General features: G+C 41.6%; 1 protein-coding gene across 9 annotated transcripts in view; it reads right to left on the reverse strand.

Annotated features, from left to right (window-relative positions):
• MAP3K4 (mitogen-activated protein kinase kinase kinase 4) overlaps positions 1–27146 on the reverse strand; it is a 138449-nt gene that overhangs the window by 11595 nt on the left and 99708 nt on the right. For 3 of the 9 annotated variants that reach the window (XM_070481346.1, XM_014858364.3, XM_070480993.1), the window contains exons 6-19: positions 23433–23590; positions 19895–20011; positions 17700–17799; positions 17515–17598; positions 16195–16461; positions 14686–14835; positions 12565–12726; positions 11933–12066; positions 10830–10908; positions 10018–10096; positions 7118–7214; positions 6167–6313; positions 2648–2748; positions 1883–1963 (exon numbers count right to left, since the gene is read on the reverse strand). In XM_070481346.1, the coding sequence (XP_070337447.1) occupies positions 1883–1963; positions 2648–2748; positions 6167–6313; positions 7118–7214; positions 10018–10096; positions 10830–10908; positions 11933–12066; positions 12565–12726; positions 14686–14835; positions 16195–16461; positions 17515–17598; positions 17700–17799; positions 19895–20011; positions 23433–23590 (1756 nt within the window). The remainder of the gene's footprint in view (positions 1–1882; positions 1964–2647; positions 2749–6166; positions 6314–7117; positions 7215–10017; positions 10097–10829; positions 10909–11932; positions 12067–12564; positions 12727–14685; positions 14836–16194; positions 16462–17514; positions 17599–17699; positions 17800–19894; positions 20012–23432; positions 23591–27146) is intronic. The other 6 variants (XM_014858365.3, XM_070481020.1, XM_044761024.2 and 3 more) reach the window with 3 other exon arrangements.

Raw genomic sequence — 27146 nt, forward strand, 5'->3', positions numbered from 1 at the left:
TCATTTTATGGTGATTTATAGTAAGAACAGATATCTAAAACAACAGTTTCATGAAACATTACTCTTACTCCATGTGATTTGGACTCCATCCTGTTTGTACGAATGCTGATTTTACAAACCACCAATGGGTTAGTGATGGAACTTCACTGGAAAAACACCGCTTCATACACATCTCCCGTACAGCACTTCTCCTGCTGTGTCCAAACTAGCATCTAAGAGCCTGCAACTTCTGGCAGAGATCACTGAGGCCTCAGATGACTGTAAGGTTAACTTAAGAGAAATGCCCCGAGATTTATAATGTTCTAATTATAGCTTCTTACTACAATCATTTCCTAAAACACGGATCCTTGTTTCCTTTACCTCAGTATGCGACACATTGAGTCCACTGAGCATTGAGTAAGATTTCACAGCTGTGAGGCCATGGACTCCACTGTCAAATATTTCTGGGAAAGGTTTATTTTTCTTTATACAGTAAAAGGTTCCCAAGATCTCTCAGTCTTCAATAAGTCAACGTGAACTGTAACTCTCCCAAGAGTTCCCAAGTTTACTTGACCACAAAGTATTTGTTTTGAAAATCATCGCAAAGACCTGGTATCTGTGGGAACTACTAGCTAAACGAGAGCCACTGGAGAGACCCTCCTCCCCGTCACCAGGCTCAAGCCAGGAAACCGTCCCTGACCCCAAGCCCTCTCCACACACCCAACCTGCCCCAGCCTGTTAAATGTTGCATCACAATTGTTTCTTGCCTCTATTCCTTTTTTCGAATCCCACCTTAGTCCAGTCTCTTCCTCTTTCACACCGCATTACTGCAGTGGTATTCTAACCGATCTCCCTATTTCCTCCCCAATTCAGGCCAGCAGGTTAACCTAGCTCAGCGTCTACTTTACTCCCACCTCCCACTCCCTGAACATACCAGCTGCTCAAGAGGCTTCAGGGGCTGCCCACCATCTCTGGGTAAGGCCTTCAGCACTCAGCCCATGACTGAAGACTGGCTGGGATCTGATCTCCCCTTCCCCTGTCAATTTCACCTCCGTGTACATCGAAAGTCTCCAGTCCAGTCCAGCTGGTCTATTCTTTAGTCACTGGGCCTCCAGAAGTGTTTCTCATTCTGCACTTTCCTCTTAGCCTGATGCAGACCTGCCTTTCCTTCAAGGGCCAGCTCCAGCCTCAACCCTCTGTGAAATCCCTCCTGACTGCTCCCGGCCTTGGTGGACAATTATTCTTCTGATCAGTCACACATATTTCAAAGAGGCACTGTGCTGGGAAGAGTACTGGACTTGGAGACAGGAGCAGTGAATTCTAGTCCCAGCTCTGTCATTTATTACCTTGACCAAATTATCTGGCCTCCCAGAAATTTTTACCATTTATGGAAAGAGAACAAGATCTATTCTGCCTATTGCTCAAGACTGTTGTGCCAAACAATATGTGAGAGCATTTTATGCATCATCAAATGCTAGACCAATAATTTTTCTATTTATCCTTTTGATTAATATTGACTGATCACCTACTTTGTAAGATAAATGTTTTGCCTCAACTACTTAGCATAAAAAATGAACATTTATTCATTTCACAAATATTTATTATATTCCTACCATGTACAAAGAATTATGCTAAAGGTCCAACCAACGTGACATATAAAATTAAGTATCACACTGCTTAAATAATACTAAGATGAATAAAACATGCGCCTGATCCAAAGGAGCTTGTAACTTACTATAAAAAATAGTAAATGTACACAAACAGCACATACAGAAAGTGCTATGAGAGGTATAAAACAGATACATATTAACGCAGAAGGTCTAATAATAAGAAAATAAAGCATATTTTCTCTGCCTCTGCTCACTTATGCTTAAACATTGTAGCTCAACGGCCTTCCTCTTACCCTTTGTCTGGCTGATAAGTGTCCGAAGCTCCCAGCTCCTCCGCGCTGACCCACTGGAATCACCTTTTGGATACGCTGGTTCTGCACAAAGTATTTTTTCATACAAATTAAGACTTATAAAACAAATGTGCTTATTTAATTGAGAGCAAGACTGAAACTGGGAGTGGTCATGATTAGTTACCATCGACCTGTCCTTTTTGGTGATTAATTTCTGTTTGACGTGAGTATGAGAAGCTGTCTCTACAATCAATTCTAGAAAATTGCACCAAACTAAGAAGTTGTTAAAGGGCCAAAGGATTTTAACGACACACACTTTCCACAAGTAACAGACTACAGAATCCTGAGCAGAAGGTGGATTCTTTGGGACCCCCCTCAAGAGGTCCTGCCAGGAGCCCAGCAACCTTACAGCACGAGTGAGCACCATGTGGTTCCTGGGAAAAGACTCCTGGGTCTGCGCTGTAATAAAGCTTCAGCATATCACCAACAAACACAGTGTCCCTTTTGTATTTTTAAAGTGAATACGAGTGCTTGGAAATTAAAATATCAGGAATAACGATTTTTTAAAAAGCAACAAAAGTAGACCTAGAAAATGCAAATACGGCTAAAAAGGCATCTGGAAAAAACCAATGTGTTCAGCATTAAATCTCATAAAGCTCTCTCACTTCTTATTCTTCATTTCTTTTAAAAGGCATTAACAACAGAAACTGGTGGATGGAGACAAATGACTGGCTGGTTGCGAAGGCAGGTGACACCTTGAACACTCACCGTCTCTCTCCTCAGTGGGGCTGGAGTGACGGCTCAGAGACCTAAACTGCAATTCGGCTGCTATGGAAGCCAAGCGATCATTCTCAGGGACGCTGGAACCCCTGTTTTAATATTTTAAAAAATTGAGCTATCAATTGAATGGAACTCAAAATGAAAGATCTGTGAGATTCTTCTAGAGCAGTGATTCTCAGCTGGGGGCGATTTTGAGCCCTGGGACATCTGCTGTCTGGTGGGTAGAGGACAGTGCACAGGTGAGCCCCCAACAGAGAATTATTCACCCAAATGAGTACTGCTGCTACTGAGAAACCCTCCTCTTCAGTTTGCAAGGGGAGGTATATCTTTATCCTCCCACAGCCAACACATGAGAACCTTACTGCATGATACATTGTTTTATGTTAAAGGCAACAAAAATTAAAACAAAACAGGATTTACCAAAGTGTTATTGATATGTGTGGAAAGCTCCATAATTTAAACCCAGGATGGATAAAAATTATTAACCAAATCTGGCTAATATTTACAATTACCATCAAATTCTATTTATGTACTTCATTCTATTTAAAGTGCTAAAATCATTACATGATTCAAAAGATTTCAAATCTCTTACTAAGAAAATGGACGGGAATACTTAACGGTTTCTCAAGCAGTAGCCAAGCAAAAGTGCAGAAGAGCAGGAAGTTTAACACATAAAGAACAAAGTTAATCTGCTGCTTTCCCAGAATAAAGTTAAGTGTTCAGCCATCCAGAATGAATCCATAAAGAGTGAAACCCAGAATGAAATAAAGGAAGTTAAAATTATAATTCAAATCATCCAAAATAAACATGGTATTAGTTTATTAACAAGTTTAGTGTGCATTTTTAAATGAATGATATAATGAAGTATGGTAGCATTTATGCTCTTTTTTATTATACACTGAATAGGTTTAAGGCAACGTGGGGTCTACTGAACAGACGTTCACAAATTATGACGCATGCAATGCTTTTTTATTTCCCTAAACTCTCAAATCTAGTAACTACTTGTTAAGTCTCAAGAGAGGGGGACATCTTCTACTGGCATGAGGTTCATCAAAAAGTCTGGCACCACTGCATGGAAAAATCACTGATGTTCAAGTCAAGAAACACCTTCCGCTCCTGAGCTATGTCAAAGACCGTGGGACCATGGAGCAGTCATTTAACACTTCTAGTTTCCTGATTTCTTAGAGACAAAATTAGTTAACTCCACATCCTCAGAGATTTTTGCCAGGGTAAAAGGCAAGAAAATATACTTAAAGCAAGTGGTGTGCTAGTGAATGTTAACAACTAGTTGTGGGGGGGGGGGGGGCAGGGAGGAGAGGAGTTGTGAAGTTCGACAGTTTCTGTGGTGTAACAATTGGCTTGCAAAATTCCTGAAAACTTAATCAGCTCTTGCAAACCAGTAAGTGGCAGCTCCAACAAGCAGAACACTGCAAAAATGTTTTATAAACAATGGTAAGATAACTGAAGCTCAGACTATTTCCTAAGGCAAAGCAAAGCAAATCAAAATAGTTACTGGATGCTGTGGAGCAGAGTAAAACTTCACTGTGGCTGCTGTATCTCTAAGGCAGGCAAGGGCTGCACCCTGTGAGGCTGGGGCATCCTGCCCATGCCAGAGGTCAGGGGCATCACTCCACTTCCTCGCAGCACCTTCTCAAACCCAGGGCTGCTCTGAGGCTCCAGCTTTCGGGCATGTGCAGTCTACCTCAAGGTCCACTACACAGGTTCACGGCAATGGGGCTGAGGCCGAAGCTAAACTGAGCATGTGCACAGCTCAAACGGAGGAGTGAGGCTAACAACCATCGGCTATGCACACCTTCACCTGCTTTGCTGTTCTATACCTGCCGTCTCATATACACTACCACAAAATAAAGAACACCTTGTTCTTTCGTAAAAAATGGCCTTTGAGATGGCACACTATGATGGTAGTAAAATTTCTAAGTATCAAGGGTCATCCTAAAGTATGTACAAATTTAAGATGAAGAACACTTAAAAAATGCTACTTATACCATGCTGAAAACTGCTTTTGCAAAGCCCGGCACTAAGTGCACAGAAAGGCCACCTGCAGGTGTTTCACTTTGATACTAAATACGTTTCCTGTCCCACACCACCAACTTACAGGTGCCTTAAACCACAGTTCACCAACCTCCAAAAAGCTGGGATGTTACTCCCCTTTTTCTGGCCTGGAGCAATCCTGGGAAGGTGGATGGAGTAGGTGTGGGAGCCAGGCTCCCCAGACCTGGGGAAGCGTTCGCCTCAACTATGACCGCCTAAGGACCGCCTACAAGCACATCTCAGGGCACATCACCTCCCTTAACTTTGTATCGCATTTACAAAAAAGATACTTTCACAAGCCCCCACAGCGACCTGAAAGCATATGTGGAACTACCTGCCATGAAATGCTCTAAACATAAAAATAAGGACGGTAAATTGGAATCTGTTCTACATTGTTAATTTTTTTAGTTGACTGCTCAAGCTGTAAGACACTTTGACATTTTTTTAGGTTATAGGCGTTTATCACCAAAAGTTAGGAATATTAATTATTTTAATGAATGAGAAGAATGGAAATGTTTGTATAAATTTTAGACTGTTATAAAGTAAGTCTAAAAACATTTTAGTCTATATTAAATTCTAAAGCTACACATCATTGTTCTGCCAACATTATACTAGCAGTTCTTCTGAGGAGCAGGATCCAGAGCACTGAGTTCCTTCAGTTTCATCTGTTTTGATCATATTACCCTCAACCCCCATAGTTTTGCTGGCCTCCATCACCATCTGCACTGGAAGATGAGTATAGTGACCCTGTCCCCTTCTCCCAGACAAAAGGGCAGAATTGAGCAACCAAATGACCTTTCTCCACTAAGCTATGAGTCCTTGATGAAATCCTCTGCCCAAAAAAAGCACTAGAGTGGGAAAAACTGCAGAACTCCCCTTCGTATAGTCAAGACTTCATGCAAGAGACTCCCGTTTTTCTGGGCTTGCCAAATGTCTGACAGCTCTTCTAGCAATGATTTATTCTCCAGAGAAGATACAAACCCCATTAACTTGCTTTTCCACTATTGTAAACAACTTCTAATTCACAACTGTTAAATTAGGAAACTCGGTTAGGAGAGTGATCCTCCTACAGAACCAACTGCCACCTAATGGTATCAACGAGACGTTTTCTTTGAACTACCTCAAGACTCCTCGGGAAAAGCACTGTTTGCCAAAATTCTCATGTCTCCTTCTGGTGTGGACCAGGTTCTTTCCTCCAAAACTCTCTCTTAAGAGTTACTACCAGCAGAGACTCCAGTCATTTTGGTAAATATCAGCTCCAAAGAAATGTTAAAATCAGGCAGACTGTCTACTCATGCTGGTTGGTGCCAGAGCCTTGGGGCCACGACACCCCACGGAAGGCCCCTGTGTATCACACACACCACGGGAGAGAAGTCCCGCTGTGTCCTGGGACACACCCGAAGCTGAGGTCACTGCAAGGGGGCGAGGAGACGCGATGCTGGTGAGAGCGACTACCTGGTCTCATGGGCACTGCTGATGGGTTTGGGCGGCGCAGAGTCGCTGCCTGCGGGGCCGGGGCGGCCGGCGGTGGCGGCGGCAGCAGCGACAGCAGCAGCAGCAGGGCTGCCGTGGCTCCGCGCGTCTGAGGGCACACTCCGAGTGCTAAGGCGAGAAGAGAAGCTTCAGGAACACAGACGAGCAAAGGGGATGGGTGCTCAAATGGTTTTCAGTTAGAAATAAAAACGAGGAAGTGAAAAATATTTAAAAATATAAAATGCAACTTGATTCAGGTCTAGGTGTAAAAAGGAAAAAAACTAATTTGAAACTAATTATTATTAAAAATCATCGTGATCCTTTCCTAGAGAATACTATCAAATAAAATTAACTTTTAAAAAGTGATTACACAGGGGAGAGAAGATGCTCACTACCTCAAGATGCAGAAATGCCACCACATTCAAGGTAAGTATTTCAAATGTACTCGAGTTTCTAAGCTCACTTTAGTATTTAAGTTGCTGTGTAGTTACACACACGCATAAAAGTCCAGCCTGGAAAGATCACTCCAGTTTCTTCACCACTTTTAAGCTGATATTTAGTATTGTTTTTTCAAATGTTTACTATGCTATCTATGCATACTCAAATTTGTTTTCCTGAGGTCATTTTTCAAAGAAAGAAAAAGAAAGAATGATTCCAAAGCTGGAAAGAATTTAGTAGCTGGAGGTTATAAATAAGCTGAGAAACTAAGTTATCTTGAAAGGTATAAGTCTCTCTTAAATTTGCGTGTCTTTTTCTTTTGCAACTAAGGCACTGTGATATGTCTTCAAGATAACGCAAGTAAGAGCTTTTAAAATCATAGGAACAAGAACACAGAAAAAATGTTTAGTTATCAGAGCAAGCATCCAGTAGCTTTCAGAGCATTAGCATGCGCATCAAAGAAGAATCCGTAAAGCCAATCACTAGACCAAATACCTGAATCCCTCCGGGGTTGGGATAATGAGATGCGGGTTAGGAGGGTCGCTGTGGCATCGCGGAACCTTCACAGGACGGGGGCTGTTCCGATGAATCGCTGCCAGCGAAAACCGCGACAAATGCAACGTGTTAAAGGGCTCATTGGAAAATTGCCAAACCAGAGGATTAAATGGAAACAGATGTGACTTAATTTTTCTGGTGACCAAAATAAACCTATTTGTATAAGAAAATCATATTACATATACAAATGTTGTGGGAAAATGTCACTTTTTAGTTATATTACACACACACAAACTTTTCTCCATCAAAAACAGTTTTTAAATCCTAGAGTGAAATATACATAATACATGTAAAATAAATGACATAATTGATTTTAGAAATAGATGAAAATGTGGCTAATGAGGCATCTCTCTTTAACAAAAAGGAGTTCTTTATGTTATCTACACTTTTAAAAAGATTCTGGTCAATGGTGACATTCCAACAGGTCCTGAGTTGGGGGGGTCACTGTCATTTTCCTGAGCACCTGGAGTTTTATTTAACTCCCTTAAACCAAACTAGGAGGATGGGGTACAGTTTAAATTGGTTATTCTTTTCTTTCAGAACATGTTTTCTTCTTTTAAATATTCTGATAGAAGGTAAATATGGATAAAATTTAAAACAAAATTTTTAAAAGCAATCTCACCTAGTGACTACAAAAATGCTGACAATTCTACTTTCCCAAAAACTAAACACAAGTATTCATGGACATGTTATATAGTCTACATATGTTTTATCCTAAACGGAAGTACTTCCTTCTTCATGGTTTTTGTTTGCTTTTAATAATATTACACAGGAAAGACAGAAGTATCAGAAATGGAGAGACTAAAGGGAAAACTTGCAAAACAAAAATCAAGCAATTGTTAAGAAGAAATTCAGGCAACTTGTGTCCCTGGTTGATTATCTCAACTATTACAATAACAAATGGAAGAAATCCAATAGTGGCAAAGATGAGAAAAAAAAAGATTCAGTGAGAATGGTGATGTCTTTAATACAGCTAACATACTGGGAACTACTGAGTCAAACTACAAAATTTTCCTATGAAGGAATAAAATAAAGACATTCTGTTAACACACACACACACACACACGTTTAACATTCTTCATGCATGAAAGAAGATATTTCTTTTAAGAGTATGCATATCTAACTGTTGCAAAACTGTGATACTGAAAAAAAACTCCAAATAGCCAATAAACATAAAATAGATGCTCAAATCTCGCTAGTGGTGAACATTTATCATAGAGATGTTTTTCATGGCAAAACAAACAAACGTCCACAAGGAACGAGTAGAAAGAACTGCAGTGCGATCATATGGACACAAGGCAGCCACTGAGGGGAATGAATTGGATCTATACCTGCTGACATGGAGGAATTTCCACAATTGTCAGACAAGAAAAGCCAGAGATGAATATCCAACGTGACCTAATCTTTATACCATAAGTGACAGGAAAACCAACAACTCTTTATATGCTTATGTGGTTACATGAGCATAAAGAAAGGCGCAGTAGAATGTGTTGGTATAATTATATGAGGATAGAGAAAATGCGGGAGGTTCTACACCCGGTTGCTATCATTAGTTCCGGGGGTAGAGCAGAGGCAGAGAAGAAAGTAAACAACAACAAAAATGACAGCTCAGGTGCTCTCACTTTCATTAATTTAAATTGTTTAAAATTTCTAAGTTTCCATGTCTCGATGTTTGTTACATACAAATATAATTCTGCTTTAATTTACTATCTCAAGAATGGAGTAAGACTTTTTTCTGATACATATTTTATTTCAATGTATACAGTAACACAATAATAACTGTAACTGAAAACTGTAATTAAAGTTTATTGTAACATAACAACTTTTTGGGTTTTTTTTTTGAGGAAGATTAGCCCTGAGCTAACGTCTGCTGCCAATCCTCCCCTTTTTGCTGAGGAAGACTGGCCCTGAGCTAACATCTTTGCCCATCTTCCTCTATTTTATACATGGGACGTCTACCATAGCATGGCTTTTGCCAAGCGGTGCCATGTCTGCACCCAGGATCCAAACCTCTAACCCCGGGCCGCCAAAGCGGAACGTGTGCACTTAACTGCTGCACCACCGGGCCAGCCCCAACAAGTTGTTTTTTTTTTAGCAAAACCAAATAGGAATTGACTACATCAGTGGGGAAATGGGGACCTAGGAAAGCTGTGGCGAAGAAAACGAACTTATTCTCCTTCACTAGGTGACAAAGGAGGGACATAACAATTACACTCACCCACCTGCAGCAGGAAAGGCCCTTGCTCCTTAACAGCCAACTATCTCTCCAAGTCTTCCCTCCCCAGAAGAAAAGATTTTAAGGGGGAGAAGAGAATGAGAACAGAATGGTTTTGGTGTGCAAAAACAAAATTGTAGTTTAACACTGCTGGCAAGCACCGAATACCCCGTGTTGGCTTTTTAATCTTCCTATTGGATTTAGAAAGATTACTGTGGAGTTCTCTATATATACAACTCATTCTTTTTTTTTTCTTGAGGAAGATTAGCCCTGAGCTAATATCCGCCACCAATTGTCTTTTTGCTGAGGAAGACTGGCCTGAACTAACACCCATGCTCATCTTCCTCTCCTTTATACATGGGACACCTGCCACAGCATGGCTTGATGAGCATAGGTCCATGCCTAGGATCCGAACTGGCAAACCCTGGGCCGCTGAAGTGGAGCACACGAACTTAAATGCTACATCACTGGCTAGCCCCTACACACCTCGTTCTATAACCTTCTGTGTCATGGTCCTGAATGTTCTGAAAGAACCTCTGTACCATGTTAAATGACTACAAACACAAGACAATGTGGTCACCCAAACCTGCACGCTCTGGGAGAAACGCTGTAACTGCTGTCTTACCAAGGTACAAACCTGTAACAGGACTGTGCGGCTTTCCTATCACGTGGCCAATGCATTCATTCATCAAGGCCTGTAAACCCTAGAAACCAAAGGAGAAGAGAAAGAAGGTATACTCTCTCAGTTATGTAAGTAGCACAAATTAAGCTTTTAGTGTATTTTAAAAAACATTCTATCATTAGTAAATATTTTCAAAGTTAGTTTAAAAGGAAACTGGCATAAACATAAATTAAACACACGCTGTACATAATTTAAAATAACATAGTACGCATTTCCATTTTTATAAGTAAAAGCAAATTAGCATTCAACTCCCCATAATGCAATGATGTGCACGAGCAAGGAACTTCTCCTGTAATCATCTCTACTATCTGGAGGCCAAAATGAATGCACTCGCCTTCTGAACAGCATTTTTGATCTGATGGAATTTACTGGAATAACAGTGATAATATTTAACATTTGGCATTACGCTCTCAAATGACACACAGTAAAGTAAAACAGCTAAGACTTGTTCTTCGTTAAACTGCTAAAAAGCAGCAACTAAGTCAGTACTTTATAAAATACGAAACTGACAAATACTATAGAAACGCCAGGCTGCACAACTATACACTGACTAAGCCAGCTGACCAACACTGTCACCAAAGAAAAGAGCAGCAAAGGTCTGGCTGTGCCACTGAGAGTGCTTTTACTTCTCGGCACCATCATTGCGACTGTGCATAAAATATTTAAGACCCACTATTAAATATAAAAAATACACAGTCAGGAACAGATAGTCATCAACTTGCTTTTCAATGAAAAAACTTTGGAAGATTCCATACCAAGAAGTCATCTTCTGGTAGAGCTGAAATAAACGCAGGTTCGATGGCTTGCAGAAAGTCAAAACCTTGAGTCGCCCACCTGTTACATGGAAAAGTTCAATAATCACAAAACAACCCAGAAAACGCTGCAGCAGTTTTAATCTATACAATACTGAAAAGTAATCTGATTAGAAAATTACTACCTAAGACAAAACACATTTTTTGTCTTTATATAAATGCCTGGGGCTGAGTAAGTTTATAGTGTGTTTTGGGAAAGAACAACAAACGGCTTCTTAATAAAAGAACTGGTTACCAATTTGTTTTCCATTTACACTAAGTAACAGGCTTAAATTTCATGAGGGAAGAAAGAAGATTTGCAATCAGGAAGATCCGTCCAGGGAGAATGTAAACTCCCTTAAAGATAACTCATTTTGGAACAAATTTTTTAAAAAGTTTTCTAAGAGTTATGGGGTTTTCTTTGTAAACAGGATCATTAAAAAAAAAAACACAAGATCTGGCCTGATAGCACAGCAGTTAAGTGTGCATATTCCGCTTCAGCGGCCCGGGGTTTGCCGGTTCAGATCCTGGGTGCAGACCTATGCACCGCTTGTCAAGCCATGCTGTGGCAGGCACCCCTTGTACAAAATAGAGGAAGATGGGCACAGATGTGAGCTCAGGGCCAGTCTTCCTCAGCAAAAAGAGCAGGATTGGCAACAGATGTTAGCTCAGGGCTAATATGCCTCAAAAACAAATAAAAAAACCCAGAAGGGCCAGCCCAGTGGTGTAATGGTTAAGTTTGCATGCTCCACTTCAGTGGCCTGGGGTTCAGATCCTGGGCGTGGACCTACACACCACTCATCAAGTCATGCTGTGGCAGCATCCCATGTACAAAAGAGAGAGAAAGACTGGCACAGGTGTTAGCTCAGGGCGAATCTTTCTCAAGCAAAAAGAAGATTGGCAACAGATGTTAGCTCAGGGTCAATCTTCCTCACAAAAAAAAACTCACAAAAAGCTCAAAATGCTCTTTTTTGTGTCATCTGCTCAGAAATCCCATATAGAAGATAAGAATAAAATGCAACCAATCCCACATGACTCATGAAGGAAACATCCTACTTGCTCTTTACCTGGGTCTGGTACCTCTGCCACTCTCACATTTAGTCAGGACATAATTCATCCATTTCCGGGCAAAGCTTATATATTTGTCTCCTATCTTCTGTCTAAACTCTCCAGACATTAAACGAACAACTTCTTTATGATACTGTAAGAAGATTTCAAGTGTATCAAAATGAAGAAGAAAACAAAGATTATACAAACACCTAAACACTACAATGCCACTAAATGTTTTAAAATGTCATTTTTCTGAAAACAAAAAGCAAAATCCAATCAAAATTTACATATTTTGCAAAGAGTAGGAAGAATTAGAGAACATAATGTCTTAAAATGCAGTTTCACAAATGTTTTATTCATAAGTTTAAATTAAGAATGTGCTTTTATGATATTAAACATCTCTTAAGGATGGTTTTTAAATGTAAGTAGACAGCTGCTAGCACAAAATAAAAACAGAGCAACCATCTGACAGTTTAAAAGGAAACCAACATTTCCGATATTCAGCAGCGGTGTAAGACGACATTCTTGACTAGGCTGTGATTACAATCAACAATCAGATTTGCTGTACAAGATTCCTAATACTTTTTGTAAGTAAGTTACAAAGCAATTGCTACGCTGCACTGTGTTTTTTCTCTTATTTTGTACCTACCTCAAACCCAAAATTGTACCCCTGAATCATCGCTTCTCGGTAGTACTGTTGCAACGTGACAGATTCAGATTCATCAACTTCAGCATCAAACTCTGAAGTGAACATGTGGTCCACTCGGTCAATGGCATCACTTATTCTGTTGCAAAGCTCTAATGCATCATTCTAAAGAGTCCCAAACCATAATTAATCCAAAACGAAGCAAATCACACAATAATTACTGTATTTTAGAGGAAGACTTCTTTCATCACACAGACATTAACCACTGCAATATATTTTGGACATATATCTTTGGGTTATTCAAAAGGAATGATGAAAAGTAGAGGAAATTATACTATTTTCATTAGGTACTCTTTAACATCTTAGGAAACACAAGAGGAAAATCCATTTAAAATGATAATGCCTAATCACAATGTAGTCTTTGGATAGACCCTTCAGCTCCGATATTCTGCTTATCAAAACCAGTGTGTTTTCCCCCTGGGGGTCACTCAAGTGCAAGCATGGCTTCAATCCCAGAGTGCAGTGACAATGTGTTCCTAAGTGGCCTCCACGGTGTCATCAAGTCATACAGTCCTTCTTACGCCCCTGTCACTTCCCAGTTCAGGGCTTCTCAACTAGGGCTGACTTTATGCCCCTAGGCGACAACGGCGATGTGGGAAGATATTCTGAGTTGTCACAACTTGGGGAGGGGGGCATGAAATCTACTGGCATCTATCAGGTAGAGGCCAGGGATGCTGCTAACCACCCTACACAGTCAGCTCCCCAAAACAAAGAGTTATTGACCCAAAATGCCCACAGCACAGAGGCTGAGAAACCCTGCCCCAGTCAAGCTTTGCTGTCCCCCTAAGCAACCCTACAACAGCTCTAAACTGGGCTCCCTTTCCGCCCATCCTTAAACCACATATATACATACATGGTCGCCATCAGGCAATCCCTCTACATATTGTTCTAAAACATTCTTCCTAAATCCTCAACAACCCTCTGGGGCTTAAAAATAAAATGCAAAATCTCTCAACAGCCTGATTTTTGCCCACCTGATTATCTCCCACCACTTCCCACTGTATACACCAAGATCCAGCCAAATCACACTACTTGATATTCAGTGAGCATTCGCTTAACCCTGATCCACGGACACCAACACCCTAATGTTCCTTTTGTTAGTCTCTTCCCAATGTGCATCTTTTGAACTCCTCCCAAGCCGAAACGCCTCCATGGTGGCAATCCCCAGATGCTACCAGGAGGAGCTGATGTATCCCTCTGTACTCAGTGTGACCGTTCAGATCCTAAAGGCGATAAATCCCCTAAACTCAAGAAGAATTGACATCTTACAGAATTTTGCACTCTCCAGAGTTCATTGACTCAAACTAAAAGAAAAGACAAAAGCCCCCACGCTGGTAGTAAAGTGGGACGACAATCTACAAGAGAGAATGTTTACAGCTAAATAAGACAAATCAGATGGACAGTAGAAAAAGAATGCTTATCAAACTACTAGTAATTTCAAGAAGTGCTTCTCTAAGAAGTCAAGCCTTAATGTGACTGAGAAGACATAACTGATGGCCTGTGGAAAACTGTGGATGAGACCACACCTCTGAGAAATGGAGGACAAGACAGAGAGTGGTGCAAACAGGAAACAGTGGAAGAGAAGGCAAGGCTCTGGCTGTCACGAACTTTGAAGGCCTTTGTGCCTGTCTGCAACTGGCTTTCTCTATTCTGTTTAATTTGGCTGAATTGCCTGTTAAACAAAAGCATACATCTCCTTTCAGCTCACACATCACTGACTTGGAGCGCCTCTAGCGAATACTGGTAAGTGCTACAGCAGAAAGGAACTCGGATTAGGAATGAAGACGCCTACATTCCAACATCAATTTTGCTACTAACCAGCCATGTGACCGTTAAGAAGTCACGTAACTGTTCACATTTCTATCCTTTCCAATTCTCATGTTCGACAGTTCCAGGAAAGAGGCAGGAAATCTTTAGTTGAGACGTGGGAAGAGGGAGAGCAGGGAAAACAATTTCAAGAGCTCGAGTCCCTTCACCGCTATTAAATTATAACATACTGACTCTTCCACAGTATTACAGCCAAACGTAAATAAATTCGCTAATGTAAACTTGACCGTGAAATACCTTTAGCTGCTGCAAAGCTTTGGCGATGACCGGCTGACTGGACGTCTGCTCCTGGCGTAGAGTCATGAGTCCTTCAATGGACTGCTGGAACGCTTTTCTCTGAATTATGAGATGGGCAGACTGCATGACAACTAGTAAAACATTATCCACCTGGGAGGAAAATCAAGCAACGGGCTTAAAAACAGACCTACTTGTTGTTTTCCCGTTCTAGTTCAACCGCAGTCCAAAAACAATGCCAATCTCAGGGCTACCTGGCCAGCAACCATCTGAGCAGAAAGTAGTTTTCAAGCAAAGCTGCTCCCACAGAGCAACACACTGCAAAAGGCACTGACGTTCAGGATCTGCAGCACAATGGTGAAGAAGCCCATGGGATCATGCGGGCATGTCGTCTTCAAAATACCCTAAACCTGCAAGTAATTCAACACTCCTTGTACAGTGCATGTGCGTGTGTATTGGAGCAGCATGTGAGGATGGCAAACGCAGGAATAAGAGTGGGATGAGAGGAATGGCCCTTTATGAAACAGTAAGAAATCAAGACTTTATTCTTTTTATTCTTTAAGTGATAGTCATTGCAGTATTTTGCATAGAACTGTGATGTGATCAAATGTATGCATTATAATAATCATTGTATCAGAATGACAGAACCAGAACAAAGAGATACAGAACTGGAGGGAGAGAAAATGAAGGTCGAAGCAGGCAAACTAAAAGAGGGAAAGGCATGATGAGGTCTGACTACGGGAGGGCTCGGGGACGCAAGGGAAGGGTCATCTGCTGAAAATGCTTCAGGCCTGCGAGGGCTAGTGATTACCTGGAAGGTGGGAGACTGAATTTATATTAACTGTCACAGTCTGGGTTAAACAACCGGGTGGAGAGAGCAGCACTCACTGAGCCAGAGAGCACTGGAGACAGAGCAGCTCTGTGGAGCTGAGGGGACAGCCGACCAGTGTGTTCAGCACCAGTGGGACTGAGTTAGGGGTGCACGGGAGCGCCCACCATCACTTTCCCTGAGCTGAACACAGAGAACATGAGGAGGCTTCTTACAGCTTTAACTAATGAGATAATAAACTGTCATGGGACCCCTGTCAGGTAGGCAGGTACTACAAAAATGAAAACTAGTAGCCAGTAAACCAGGGGCCTGGAGAACTGGGGTTTCTGGAACTCCAAATTAAATGAGTAAGATAATTCCTTTTAGACCATGGGTATACAGACCTAACTACATGACTGAACTAAGAAAAGATATAAATAAAATATTCCCAATATTCCAGTATAATTTAACATACTTACAGAATTTGATGGAATAAATTTAGTACAAGTAATCCTACAAAATTATCTATTAAAACATCAAGGCATATTTTTGGGAAGTGTATACTTGAGACTACTATGGCAGTTAAGCCAATCATTCATGAGCTGCTAACAGTTCATTCTTCCTACAAGTGTTTTAAGTAAGTAATACTGCTTGAAGGTAGGGGGTGGGGAGCAGTAGGTGTGGGAACTGGGGGTGAGACATACCTGCATGCTTCTCAGAGTGTCAACAGTCTCCACTTGAGGCACAATTTTGACAGGCTGTGCCTCCCAGGTGGCCCAGCTGTCACCCGAATCCCGAGTGCGATCACTATGCTTGGTTAAAAGCAGATAGGCGTCAATTAGCACATCATCTGAATCTTTTGAGCAATCCTTTCCTGCAGCTGCATTGAGTAACTGCAAAATAATACTCTTCTCCTCGGCAAGACTGTCTGGAACAAACACTTGCAAGTTTTCTAAGCCAGGAATTTGTACCTGGAAAAGAAACAATCCAAAGTCTTGAATTAAGGAACGTGATACATCACAGAAACATTATTTTAAAAAAAACAAACTAGAAAAAGACAAGCAGGTTTGAGGAAGAAGATGTGGGAAAGGCATTAGCCAGAGCAATGAGGGGAACCGCAAGAACAAGAAGTTGAGTTCAGTGAGACCGGAGGAGGGAGGGTGGAGAGGCCTTGTAAAATTTCTCCACCTGTAGGACATCCTCTAACTTCTTTATTCTGAACGACAAGAAAACGCTCTTCAGGGGAGAATGCCAGCCTGAAACAAGCTCAGTGCTAGTCTGCAGTGTGGTTGTTAGGAAGCTGCTCCCCTACGGCAACACACTGCAGTGGGCCCTGATGCTCGGATCTTCAGCACGATGGAGAAGCTCACGGAATTGTGCAGGCAGGATGTCTGCGCAAGAGTCACTTGACTCAGCGAAAAGGCAAAAAACCGAGAATACAGACTCACTAATTACGCTTAGCAGGGACATCACAAAAAGCCTTTAAAGATCATTTTAACAAGGAATGCATATGGGATATGTTGAGCAAGTCACACATAAACATGGGCGGGATAAACTGCCCAGTAACAACACCAGACACCGAGCCTAAAAGTGCTAAATCTCAAACAACTTAAATGGGAGCAAACATGGTGACTCAAAAAGTGGCTCTAGTACAAGCAGGACGCTGACGTCAAAGACCAACGTAGAAAGTTCGAACTGCTTCAGGAAATGTGAGGGTGAAAAGCCAAACAATTATTTAAAATTGACATATTACTTTATATATCTTATTTTAAATATATATATGTGTACCTAATTTAATAAATTAAATAGCATGAGTAAGTATTTAATTACTTTATCTGCCTTCTTAAAACAAGTTAATGAATATGAAAAACTGTTGTTTTTGAGATCAGTCTTGTAAGTGGGGTCAATATATGGCCTGCAAAGCCTAAAATATTTCCTTTCTGGACCTCTAAGAAAAAGTCTGCTTGTTTTAGAGTAAAGTAAGAAAGGCAAAATATTTCAATTATACCATCTTAAATACGCACCTTAACATACTGTTTTGATTTCAGAACCTCCAGAAGGTCTCTAACTGGGGCTGAAAGTATGAACTCTGCAGCTATTTCGAGGTCCTAGGATCACAGTTACAAAGAAACTTCTTTAGGGTTAGCTTTTTAAAAAATAAGCTAAAAGAAAAATAAGATGATCACCACAAACCAGGACTGTTACGCACCTTCCTCAGCATTTTAGCAAATCCGAGCGCTTTGGAGGCTCTCTCCCTGGCCTCATGGAAGAGCTCCTTCAGAGCGCGACTGATCTCGATGACAGACCTCCTGCAGGGGGACGGAAATCTGGTCAGAGCGCCTCAGGGCACATCAAGAAACATGTAACAATAAAGAGGAAGCAAATTCCAAATCACGTTGCAGCGGTTCCCCCTTATCTGCGGTTTCAGTTACCCACGGTCAACCACAATCTGAAGATATTGGATGGAAAATTCCAGAAATAAACAATTCACAAGTTTTACATTGCGTGCTGCTCTGAGATTTCATCATTGCGTGATGAACTCTCACTCCATCCTCCCAGGACGTGAATCGTCCCTTTGTCCAGCAGATCCACGCAGTAGATGCCACCGGCCTGTTCGTCACTTAGTAGCCGACTTGGTTATCAGATCGACTGCTGCAGTGTCACAGGGCTTGTATCACAGGGCTTGTGTTCAAGTGACCCTTATTTTACTTAATAATGGCCCCAAAGAGCAAGATTAGAGATGCTGGCAACTCGGATACGCCAAAGAGACACCAGCTGTAAAGTGCTTCCTTTAAGTGGAAAGGTGAGAGTTCTCAACTTAAGAAAGGAAAACAATCGTATGCTGAGGTTGCTACGGTTTGGGTTAAGAATCAATCTCCATGAAACTGTGAAGAAGGAAAAAGAAATTCGTGCTAGTTTTTCTGTCACACCTCAAATACGTACATATAGGAGAAAACATAGTATATATAGGGTTCAGTACTATCCTCAGTTTCAGGCATCCACTGAGGGTCTGGGAACATACCAGATAAGAGGGGACACTACTGTAATAAAGATTTTATAAACAGGAGCAAGCAATTATTGAGAACGTACTGGAAATATTCAGAAGCACGCTCCCCATAGTTTTCTAAAAAGTACTTGTATTTGTTAAGGCATATTTAATAACCTTCAAATAACAGAAAGCTCACTTCTCTAAAGATCTCATTATGACAATTTCTTGGAATCTGAAATAAGTTCTTAATTCCCAGCTCACAATCTAACTAAAAAGGAATATATACGTGATGGGCTAGTGAATGTTTAACAACTGTCTCCCTCTAAAGTATTGTCCTATGCGGTGTTTGTCGATTTTCATGGCGTAAATTCTGCCATCATAGCTGCTTTCAATCTACCAGCACCACACCACTGAGTGATGACTAGGGAAGAGAAGGGCACAATCGCACACGGGCTCTCGTGGGCCAGGACAAGCCAGCCTAAGCACGCCACTGTGCAGGAACCCACTTTTTAGAGCCATCCCTAGGAAACAATTAGAGCATCGTAACAGCCATTCTCTAGTTCAGTATCTTAGTTCTTGAACTCTCATGCTCATTTTTAATCTACCATGTTAGCTCTCACAACTGCAAGAACTTCTGCAAACTGATTCACCCCACTTCTCAGCTATTCAGTATTTTCCAGGTGAGAATCTATGTGGTGACTTCTTTCTTTAACCCTGGCCTAAAGACATTCCAGGTGTTCTGAAACCCAAAATGTGTTTTCCATCAAATTTTGGATGGTGAGAGAAGACATTTCAGCTCCAGAGAAGTTAGTTCCACCTGAGCATTTCCTAAGACTCACATGATACTGCTGATAATTGATCACAAAATGGCTGTACAAGTGATAAGATATCCCATAAAAACAGCAACTGAACATGGTTCAACCTAAACACTACCTGCACAGAACTGGGGGAAATGCAATAGATGAGCAAGTCATGGTTTCACGTACTTAAGCTCAAAGTTCAACAGAAGGGATAAGCTAAGCATAAAAACAGTAAACAAGTACCAAATGCCAACTCAATGTATTAATGGGTTTTAAAGAACAGAAACAATTATTTAAAGACATTCCAGAACATGTGGATGAATTCTACTCCACTCATTTTTAGTCAACTTAAACTATCTATTCCTCTCTTCTTCTCTAAAGACACTGTTTTTATGGGGCTAAATAAATTCTAACTTCACTTTCAGAGAAAATTTCACTTAAAACCATAACCATATGAAAAGACATTACAGTAATAAGTAAATCCCTTTAGTTCTACTACCCAAATTCTTAAAGTCCAACATAATTTGGTTTGAACAAAGCTCATTTCAGGCTCATTAACAAGAGTAGAACTACACGAAATAAGAAATGGGAGAGACGAGTAAACGCAGCGTCCACCTGATTTCATCTGAAGCACTACTATCATCAGCACTGGTCCAGAATTCAGCACAGCTCTCCTGTAAGCCAAACTCCAAAAAACTTCCCGTAGATTTCAGCAGCATTCCTGCAATGTCACTAAGGGAACAAAAACAACAAAAGTAAACCAGAGAAGAAAAACTGTCCTCACTCACTCTAACTCTTGAATGAGAAACTGAAAGGTTCAGCTATCGTCTCAATAGTTTGAAAAATCAATGACAGTTGAGAATTTCGTTTTCTTTTAATATAAAATCATGATGAATATGAAAAAGGAGAAATCTCGATAATGGCATGTATCTAGCTTTGTTCTATTACCAGAGTTTTCACCATAAACCTTAAAATCTTAAATCACATTCATAGTAGTTATGTAATTATTTCACAAATGTTATTTTCATCTTAAACAAATGTTTAAAATGGTATAAAATGGCCTCAAATATATATCTATTGACCAGATGCTTTTTAAAAGCTTAAGAAATTAAATGACAGCATAAGAAAACAAAGTAAATTCCTTAAATACAACTGTTTTTAAAAATTTCCATAACAATTAGCCTTTCATAGTCAATAATCATCAGACACTCTATATAGCTGATGCTTCTTGTTGAGTATACAATCTAAATACTCGGGTTAAATTGTAAACCAAAGTGTACAAAACAAATCTAAATGAGCGCAGTAAAAATTCAACAGCAGCTCATTGACCTCGATGATGTTCCAGGAAAGGAGCATAGGGTCTAGAGAAAGCGAGGTCAGTACACAACCAAGAGCGGATGTGGCAGGAGGTGGTGCTGGGGGAGCCGTCTGACGAGGAGGCCTGCACCCAGCGGAAGCTGCGGCTTCATGGGCAATGCGGCCTCCTAACAAGCAGAACACCAGCGGGAACAGGGGCTCTGTCAGCAAGAGAAGGGAGGACGGCAAGGGAAGTCCAAGAAGAACAACAAATATGATCAAAGGGCACGACAATGTGTTAAGCAAGATGCATGTTTGTGAAAAGAAAACTGTCCAATCTGAATGGAGTAGTGGGTGGTGGAATCAGACCAGGAAAACCAACGGGGCCACACAATGGAAGGCCTGGATGTCAGCTAACTTGTCTGATCTCTGTTTGGCAGGCAAAGAGGGCGGGCTTTAAAAATAACTGAGTGGGAAAGCGACCTGATTAGAAACACGCTTTTAGGAACAGTACTACACAAGGATAGCCAGGATGGATTTATTCAACAAATACTGAGTATCTGTTATGTCCCAAGCAGCAGTGAACAAAAGAGATAAAATCTCTCCAGTGAATAAAGAGTAAAAACAATAAAAATAAAAAAGGAAAATACATAGTATTTCAGATGTTGATAAGTGCTATGGAGAGAAATACAATAGGAAAGAAAGTTAAGGACGACTTGCTGGTAGGAATTTCAATTTTAAATATGGAGAAAGTAACATTTAGACAAAGACATACAGGAAGTGGGGAAATGAGTTACGAAAACAACTGGGGGAAGAGCAGTCCAAGAAGAGGGATCAGCAAGTGCAAAGGGCCTGAGGTAGGAGTGGGCCCAGCCTGTGAAAAACACTAAGGAAGCCATTGTGGCTGCAGAGTAAGCACAGGAGAGCCTAGCAGGAGATGAGGACAAAGATTTAGGGAAAAGTCAGACTGTGTCAGGGCTTACGGGTCATTGTTTAGGTGCTCTCTTTTACTGAGTAAGAAGGGGAGCCACTGGCGTATTTGCAACAGAGGAGAAAATGGTCTGACGCACATTTTAACAAGATCACTCTGGCTATGGCGTTGAGAATAAGCTATAAGGGATGAAGGGCAGAAACAGAGACTACTTAGAGAGCCACTGCAGTAACACAAGTAGAAATAACAGCCTGGGAGGATTGGAGACCAGAGCGTGAGCAGAGGTCAAATTTTGGATATATCCTAAAGGATGAGGAGCAGATTAGAGGTAGAGAGTGAGAGTGAGAGAGATGGAAGGGCTAATTCCAAGACTAACTAAACTTGGGAAAACCAGCATATGAAGTAGAAGGTTGCACTAACACAACAGAGGCATCCAGAGCAGGAACAGTGCACATGGGCAGTCCCACAGCAGGGGCAATGAGGCAGCTCTGGGAGCGTCTGGGAACACGGAACATGCACGGGGAGGCCAGGGTCTGCACTGTGCGGAATCTGAAGGACAGGCAACAGTAAAAACAGAAAGACTGACAGGAGGAAATAAGCATACAGTGAAATTACACAATGTGAATTGGCAGTGGAACTAAACAGTAATCTTTTAAAAAAATTTCTTCAATAAAGCTTGACAGCCTGGAAACAAAAATGCTAACAGAAGAAATTATAGGCAAAGCAGAATTATGGAAAATTAAGAGAGGAAGAGATGTTGAAAATGGGAGTGAATGCATTTTTTTCAAAAGGCTGACTGTGGGGACCACTCTGAATAGGAAAGCAAGATAATCGGATTGGGAAGCACGGCCTGAAGGCCTGAAGAGTTCTGAGACCAGAGCAAGTTCACCGTTCACTCAAAACAGACAGGGAAGACCCAGAAAGAACTGGTGGCCAGGGCAGAAAAGCGAACACAAGATTCTGAGAAACTGAGCATGGGAGCCACCACTATGGGTGGAGCTGAGAACAGTGAGTCTCCGGAGTCAGGAGAGAACTCTGAAAGGGGAAGTCCTAAAGAACGCACACAAAGGGAGGGGAAGGAAGTAGGAGCTGGGTATAAAAGACCTCATAAAAAGGAGACCAAAGGAACAAAATGGCTGATGAGGCAAGCGAGAGAAGGCGGCACCACAGGACAGCAGCAGGAGCTAGAGCCAGGAGAGGAAAGATCCTCATCAGGTGGCAGGACGTGGCCCGGCAGAGAGCGCTGAAACGCACCCCGCAGGAGAAGGGACACTCACTTGCTGGAACAAACAGACCACGCTCCCCAACTCTTGGTTTTCCTTTCAACTCTTTCACCATATTTATACCCAGTTTACAAAGAGATTCTGTGATTGGTATTAGTATTCTGTGATTCCCAAAACAGCGTCAGTGCAGACACACACTTCTCAGGTTGCGAATGTCCTCGCCGAGACTCACACACATGGGTCTAGAGGTCTACTCTACTCTTCAGAGGCCTTGGATTCTGCCTCTTTTTATATATAATCAAGAGGGTTTGCTCTAAGGCAGGATTTTTCAACTTCCAAATTGACATTGTGGGTGGATCCTTTTTTGTTTGGGGCAGGCTGTCCTGCACGCGGGGGGATGTTTGGCAGCGTCCCGGCCTCTACTCCTAGATGCCAGTGGGAGCTTCCAGTTGCTACAATCAGAACTGTTTAGAGACACTGCCAATGTCCCCAGGGGGCAAATCACCCCTCACTGAGAATGTCCCTCTAAGGATGACAAAACCTGGGAGAGGGGCACACAACAGATATGAATGACTGTCATTTTCAAGAACGACTGTCATTTTCACATAACTAAAAGTGCAGACAAGCACTGGTGGGCAGAGTGGGAGTGAGAGTGAGAGTGAGAAAGGAAGGCAGGCGGACTCGGGAGCATGAGGACTCCTACCAGAAGAGCTTTCCGGCCTGGGCTTCTCCTCCACGGATGTAATGCGTTATTTCTTTGGTGAAATTCCACTCTTCTTCCAACAGATTTTTTAAACTATGAGATGCTTGAGGTAATTGCTGTAGCATTTGGATCCAGCTTCTCATGTAATCAAAATATACCTTAAAGACAAAAACGTACAGGGAGATATTGGAGGACAGAATTCAGCAACTCACAACTTTCTCCTCTGTTAACATGAAAGCTACAAAGCAGAAGGGCAGGTGGAGGGGCCCACTGAGGCACCAGCACCGAGAGAAGTGACATTCTCCACCATGGTTAACTGAGGTCTCAATGAGGATTCTCCTTAAACTGTCTAACTCAACTCCTGGCAATTTAACACATTATTCATAATCCCCTTCAAATTCCTATTAACCAAAATGTTCTCAACATACAGAAGAGTACAATAAAGTAAAAAAAAATCAAAATAATACCACCTAGAAATTTTCATAATTAATATATAGTGAACAATATTTTCGGTTAAGAGGCTGGGATGTTTACTTGTTGACTTTTTTTTTTGAGGAAGATTAGCCCTGAGCTAACATCTACCACCAATCCTCCTCTTTTTGCTGAGGAAGGCTGGCTCTGAGCTAACATCCATGCCCATCTTCCTCTACATTATATGTGGGATGCCTGCCACAGCATGGCTTGACAAGCAGTGCCATGTCCGCACCCAGGATCCAAACCAGCAAACCCCAGGCTGCTGAAGTGGAACGTGCAAACTTAACCACTGCACCACCAGGTCAGCCCATACTTGTTGACATATTTTAACTTTAGATGGTATCTTACATGTTGAGAGGAGGAAATGAGCACACTTTTCCCTACCATCCCTTCCTGACACCCAGATTTTTATGATATAATTTTTTCAAGATTTATGACATATAAATTATGATCTATAACCAAAATAATCAATTATTCTGCAGTGGGGTTTATGCCCACCACAAGTCCCAATACATTTCTAAATGCTCTTGTATTTCTAAATTCTTTTATCTGCTGCTTAGTATGGTTTTACTATCAAGCAGTTTTTCTCAACACAGGTTCACAGTTGCTATGTTACAAAACATTACTGCCTACGGATTCCTTCACAGAAAGGATAACCTGGCTGGGTATAAAATATCTGAGTCACACATTCTCTCCTTCAGAACTTTTAAGATATTACTCCACCACCTTCTAATGCTGTCTGTTATCTTAGTGTGAAGAAATGTGACGCCAGCCTAATCTCACAACTGTCACCACTCTCCCCACACCCTGAAGGTGACTTGTTTTCTCTGCTCAAATGTTTACAGATTCTTTCTCATCTCAGGTTCCAGTTATCTCACCAGGCTACACCTTAGGGTTCACTGGAATGAACATTTTCTGACATCCAGTAATAACCTTCAGTGGGCAAATTTCAGGCCTTTTCTTTCTTTCAAGAAAACTGTCTCATGCTGTATCTTTGGATGCTGCTGGGTCCTCCTCCATGCAGGCTGTGCAGTATGAGTCTGCAGTCTGGGTCCAGCATGAATACAGCTGTGCATGTGGAACCTACAATTATGGGTCTGCCACCACCTTATCCAAATGAAACAAGTCTCTTAACTACCAGGCCCAGGCCCTCCCTTTCGCTTCTTGGAGCGCTCCTTCATCTCCTTGGCTTCCCTGGACCCTGGCTGTCTCCTGAGGATTGCACTGTCCCCTTACAGCCCTCTCAAGGGGCAACTGGCTTACCACCTCAAGGGCTGCAAGGCATCAGCATCCTCGTGCTCCCAGTGCTACTCAAACCACTACTCTTATACAGGCTTATTTAAAAAAAAAAATTACCCTGCCCTTTTAAGATCTGTGATCAGATATACCATCGACCCCCATCTTCACATAGTCATCTCCTGATTTCTAAATACCCATCGTCACTTGATACACTCCGGCATCTGACTTAGTCTTCTCTCCATCCCGGGCTCGGCCACCAGGCTGTGTGACTTCACATCATGTGGATGACGCCCCTACCATCATTTCAGTTTCCTTCCCTCACTGCCTCCATTCCAACCACCTTTTTCCACTCTGACAAGGTTTCATCTTGGATCTTGTCATCACCATAACTGCTCCAAGCCCCAAATCACCAATTCAAATACACTGATGTTAAAACCTTCTCTCCTCCTTCGGGTTTATTTGTTCAACTACCACCAGTACAACTGTTCTCTTAATCTTATCTGGAGCTCCAGTCCACTGGTTCCTCTTCTCTCCCCAATTCACTACACCCTGCTTTGTTCACTTTCCTCCTTACTCAGTTTAGTCCGTGCGTTTATCCTTCCGACAGCACTCCTGTCAGTAAGCCACTCCCCTGCCATGTTCTACACCCTGCAGCCACCCCCACTGCCTTTTTATCTCATCTGCCTGTCAAAACCCCAAAGCCAGACAAGCCAAACTACTCCATTCCCCATGCCCCTACTCAAGAAGCTGAGGGTCACGAGAGTCACGTGACAGGGAGGAGTCGCTGTTCTACACAATCATAATCACCAACCACATGGCGTACAACATTTTCTCTGAAATATGTATATCTCTACTCATTTTCCTTCTCTCTACAACCATGAGTTTGAAACTTCTCCATTGTGATCAAACCACCAATACCCACTCTCACCCATTCTCAGCAGATGCTCTCACCTCTCTTCACAAAATAAAGAGAAGTCATTAGAAATGAAATCTCTCATCTTCCTGATACCAAAAATGCAAAGCTACATACTGTTCCAGACTGTCCTTCCTTTCTTAACAGCAGATGAGCTGTGCTTCCCCTCACCCCGACACTTGTGCTTTGAGAACCATCTCCTCACAGGATCCATTTCCCCTCTTCTTTCACACACATATATATACTTTTTTTCATCTCTTCTCCTTAACAAAATCAACCCCAAAGGCTTTCAAATGGTGTTGGGTATCTTCACTTTAAAATTCTCTTACTGGACCCATTATCTTCACTATTCATCTTCTCCACAAGCCAGACACTCAGCAGTCACTCTCAATCCCTCCTCCACATTCAATCCACCTCTGAGGCCAGCCAATTTCACTTTCTAAGTTTCTTCTGAATCCTTACACTTTTCCTAAATGTGTTATACCACTCTAACCCAAGGACTAGCAGACGCGCTACTGGAATAGTCCCTAAGTGGTGCACTCACATCTACTCTGGATCCCTCCAGTCTGTTCTTCAAACAGCAGCCACAACAATCCCTCCATAACGCTTGCTAAGGACCCTTCGTCCCAAAATTGCTTCCCACCAAGACTTTGCATCTGCTGCCTTCTCTGTCAGAAGTGTCTCTGTCAATTTTCCTCTTTTAATTAAGAAGTAAAAAGGCTTAAACATATTCTAACAAATATCACCCAGAATGAATAAATGTTAGTATTTTGTCATATTTGCCTTGGAAATTTTTTCAATAGGAAATAATACATCACAAAGTTAACTTCTCATTTGTTTCTTTCTTCACTTCTATCTCTTTCTTCCTTCCTCAGAGGCAACAATTATGAATTTAGTATGTCTCCTTCTAGTTTACATGCTTTGTAAGATAATGTTATATAATTTACAATACATAGTATTATTTTGTCTAAGTTTTCAATTTCCTACATAAACTGGATCATAATACACATATCAACCTTACCTTCAGGTAAACTCCAGGTGTCCCTTCCTGAGAGAAGGTTTCCTAACTGGCGCGTGAACTCAGCTCC

Source organism: Equus asinus, chromosome 1 (genome assembly GCF_041296235.1).
Source record: "Equus asinus isolate D_3611 breed Donkey chromosome 1, EquAss-T2T_v2, whole genome shotgun sequence".
Classification (NCBI taxonomy): Eukaryota; Metazoa; Chordata; class Mammalia; order Perissodactyla; family Equidae; genus Equus; species Equus asinus.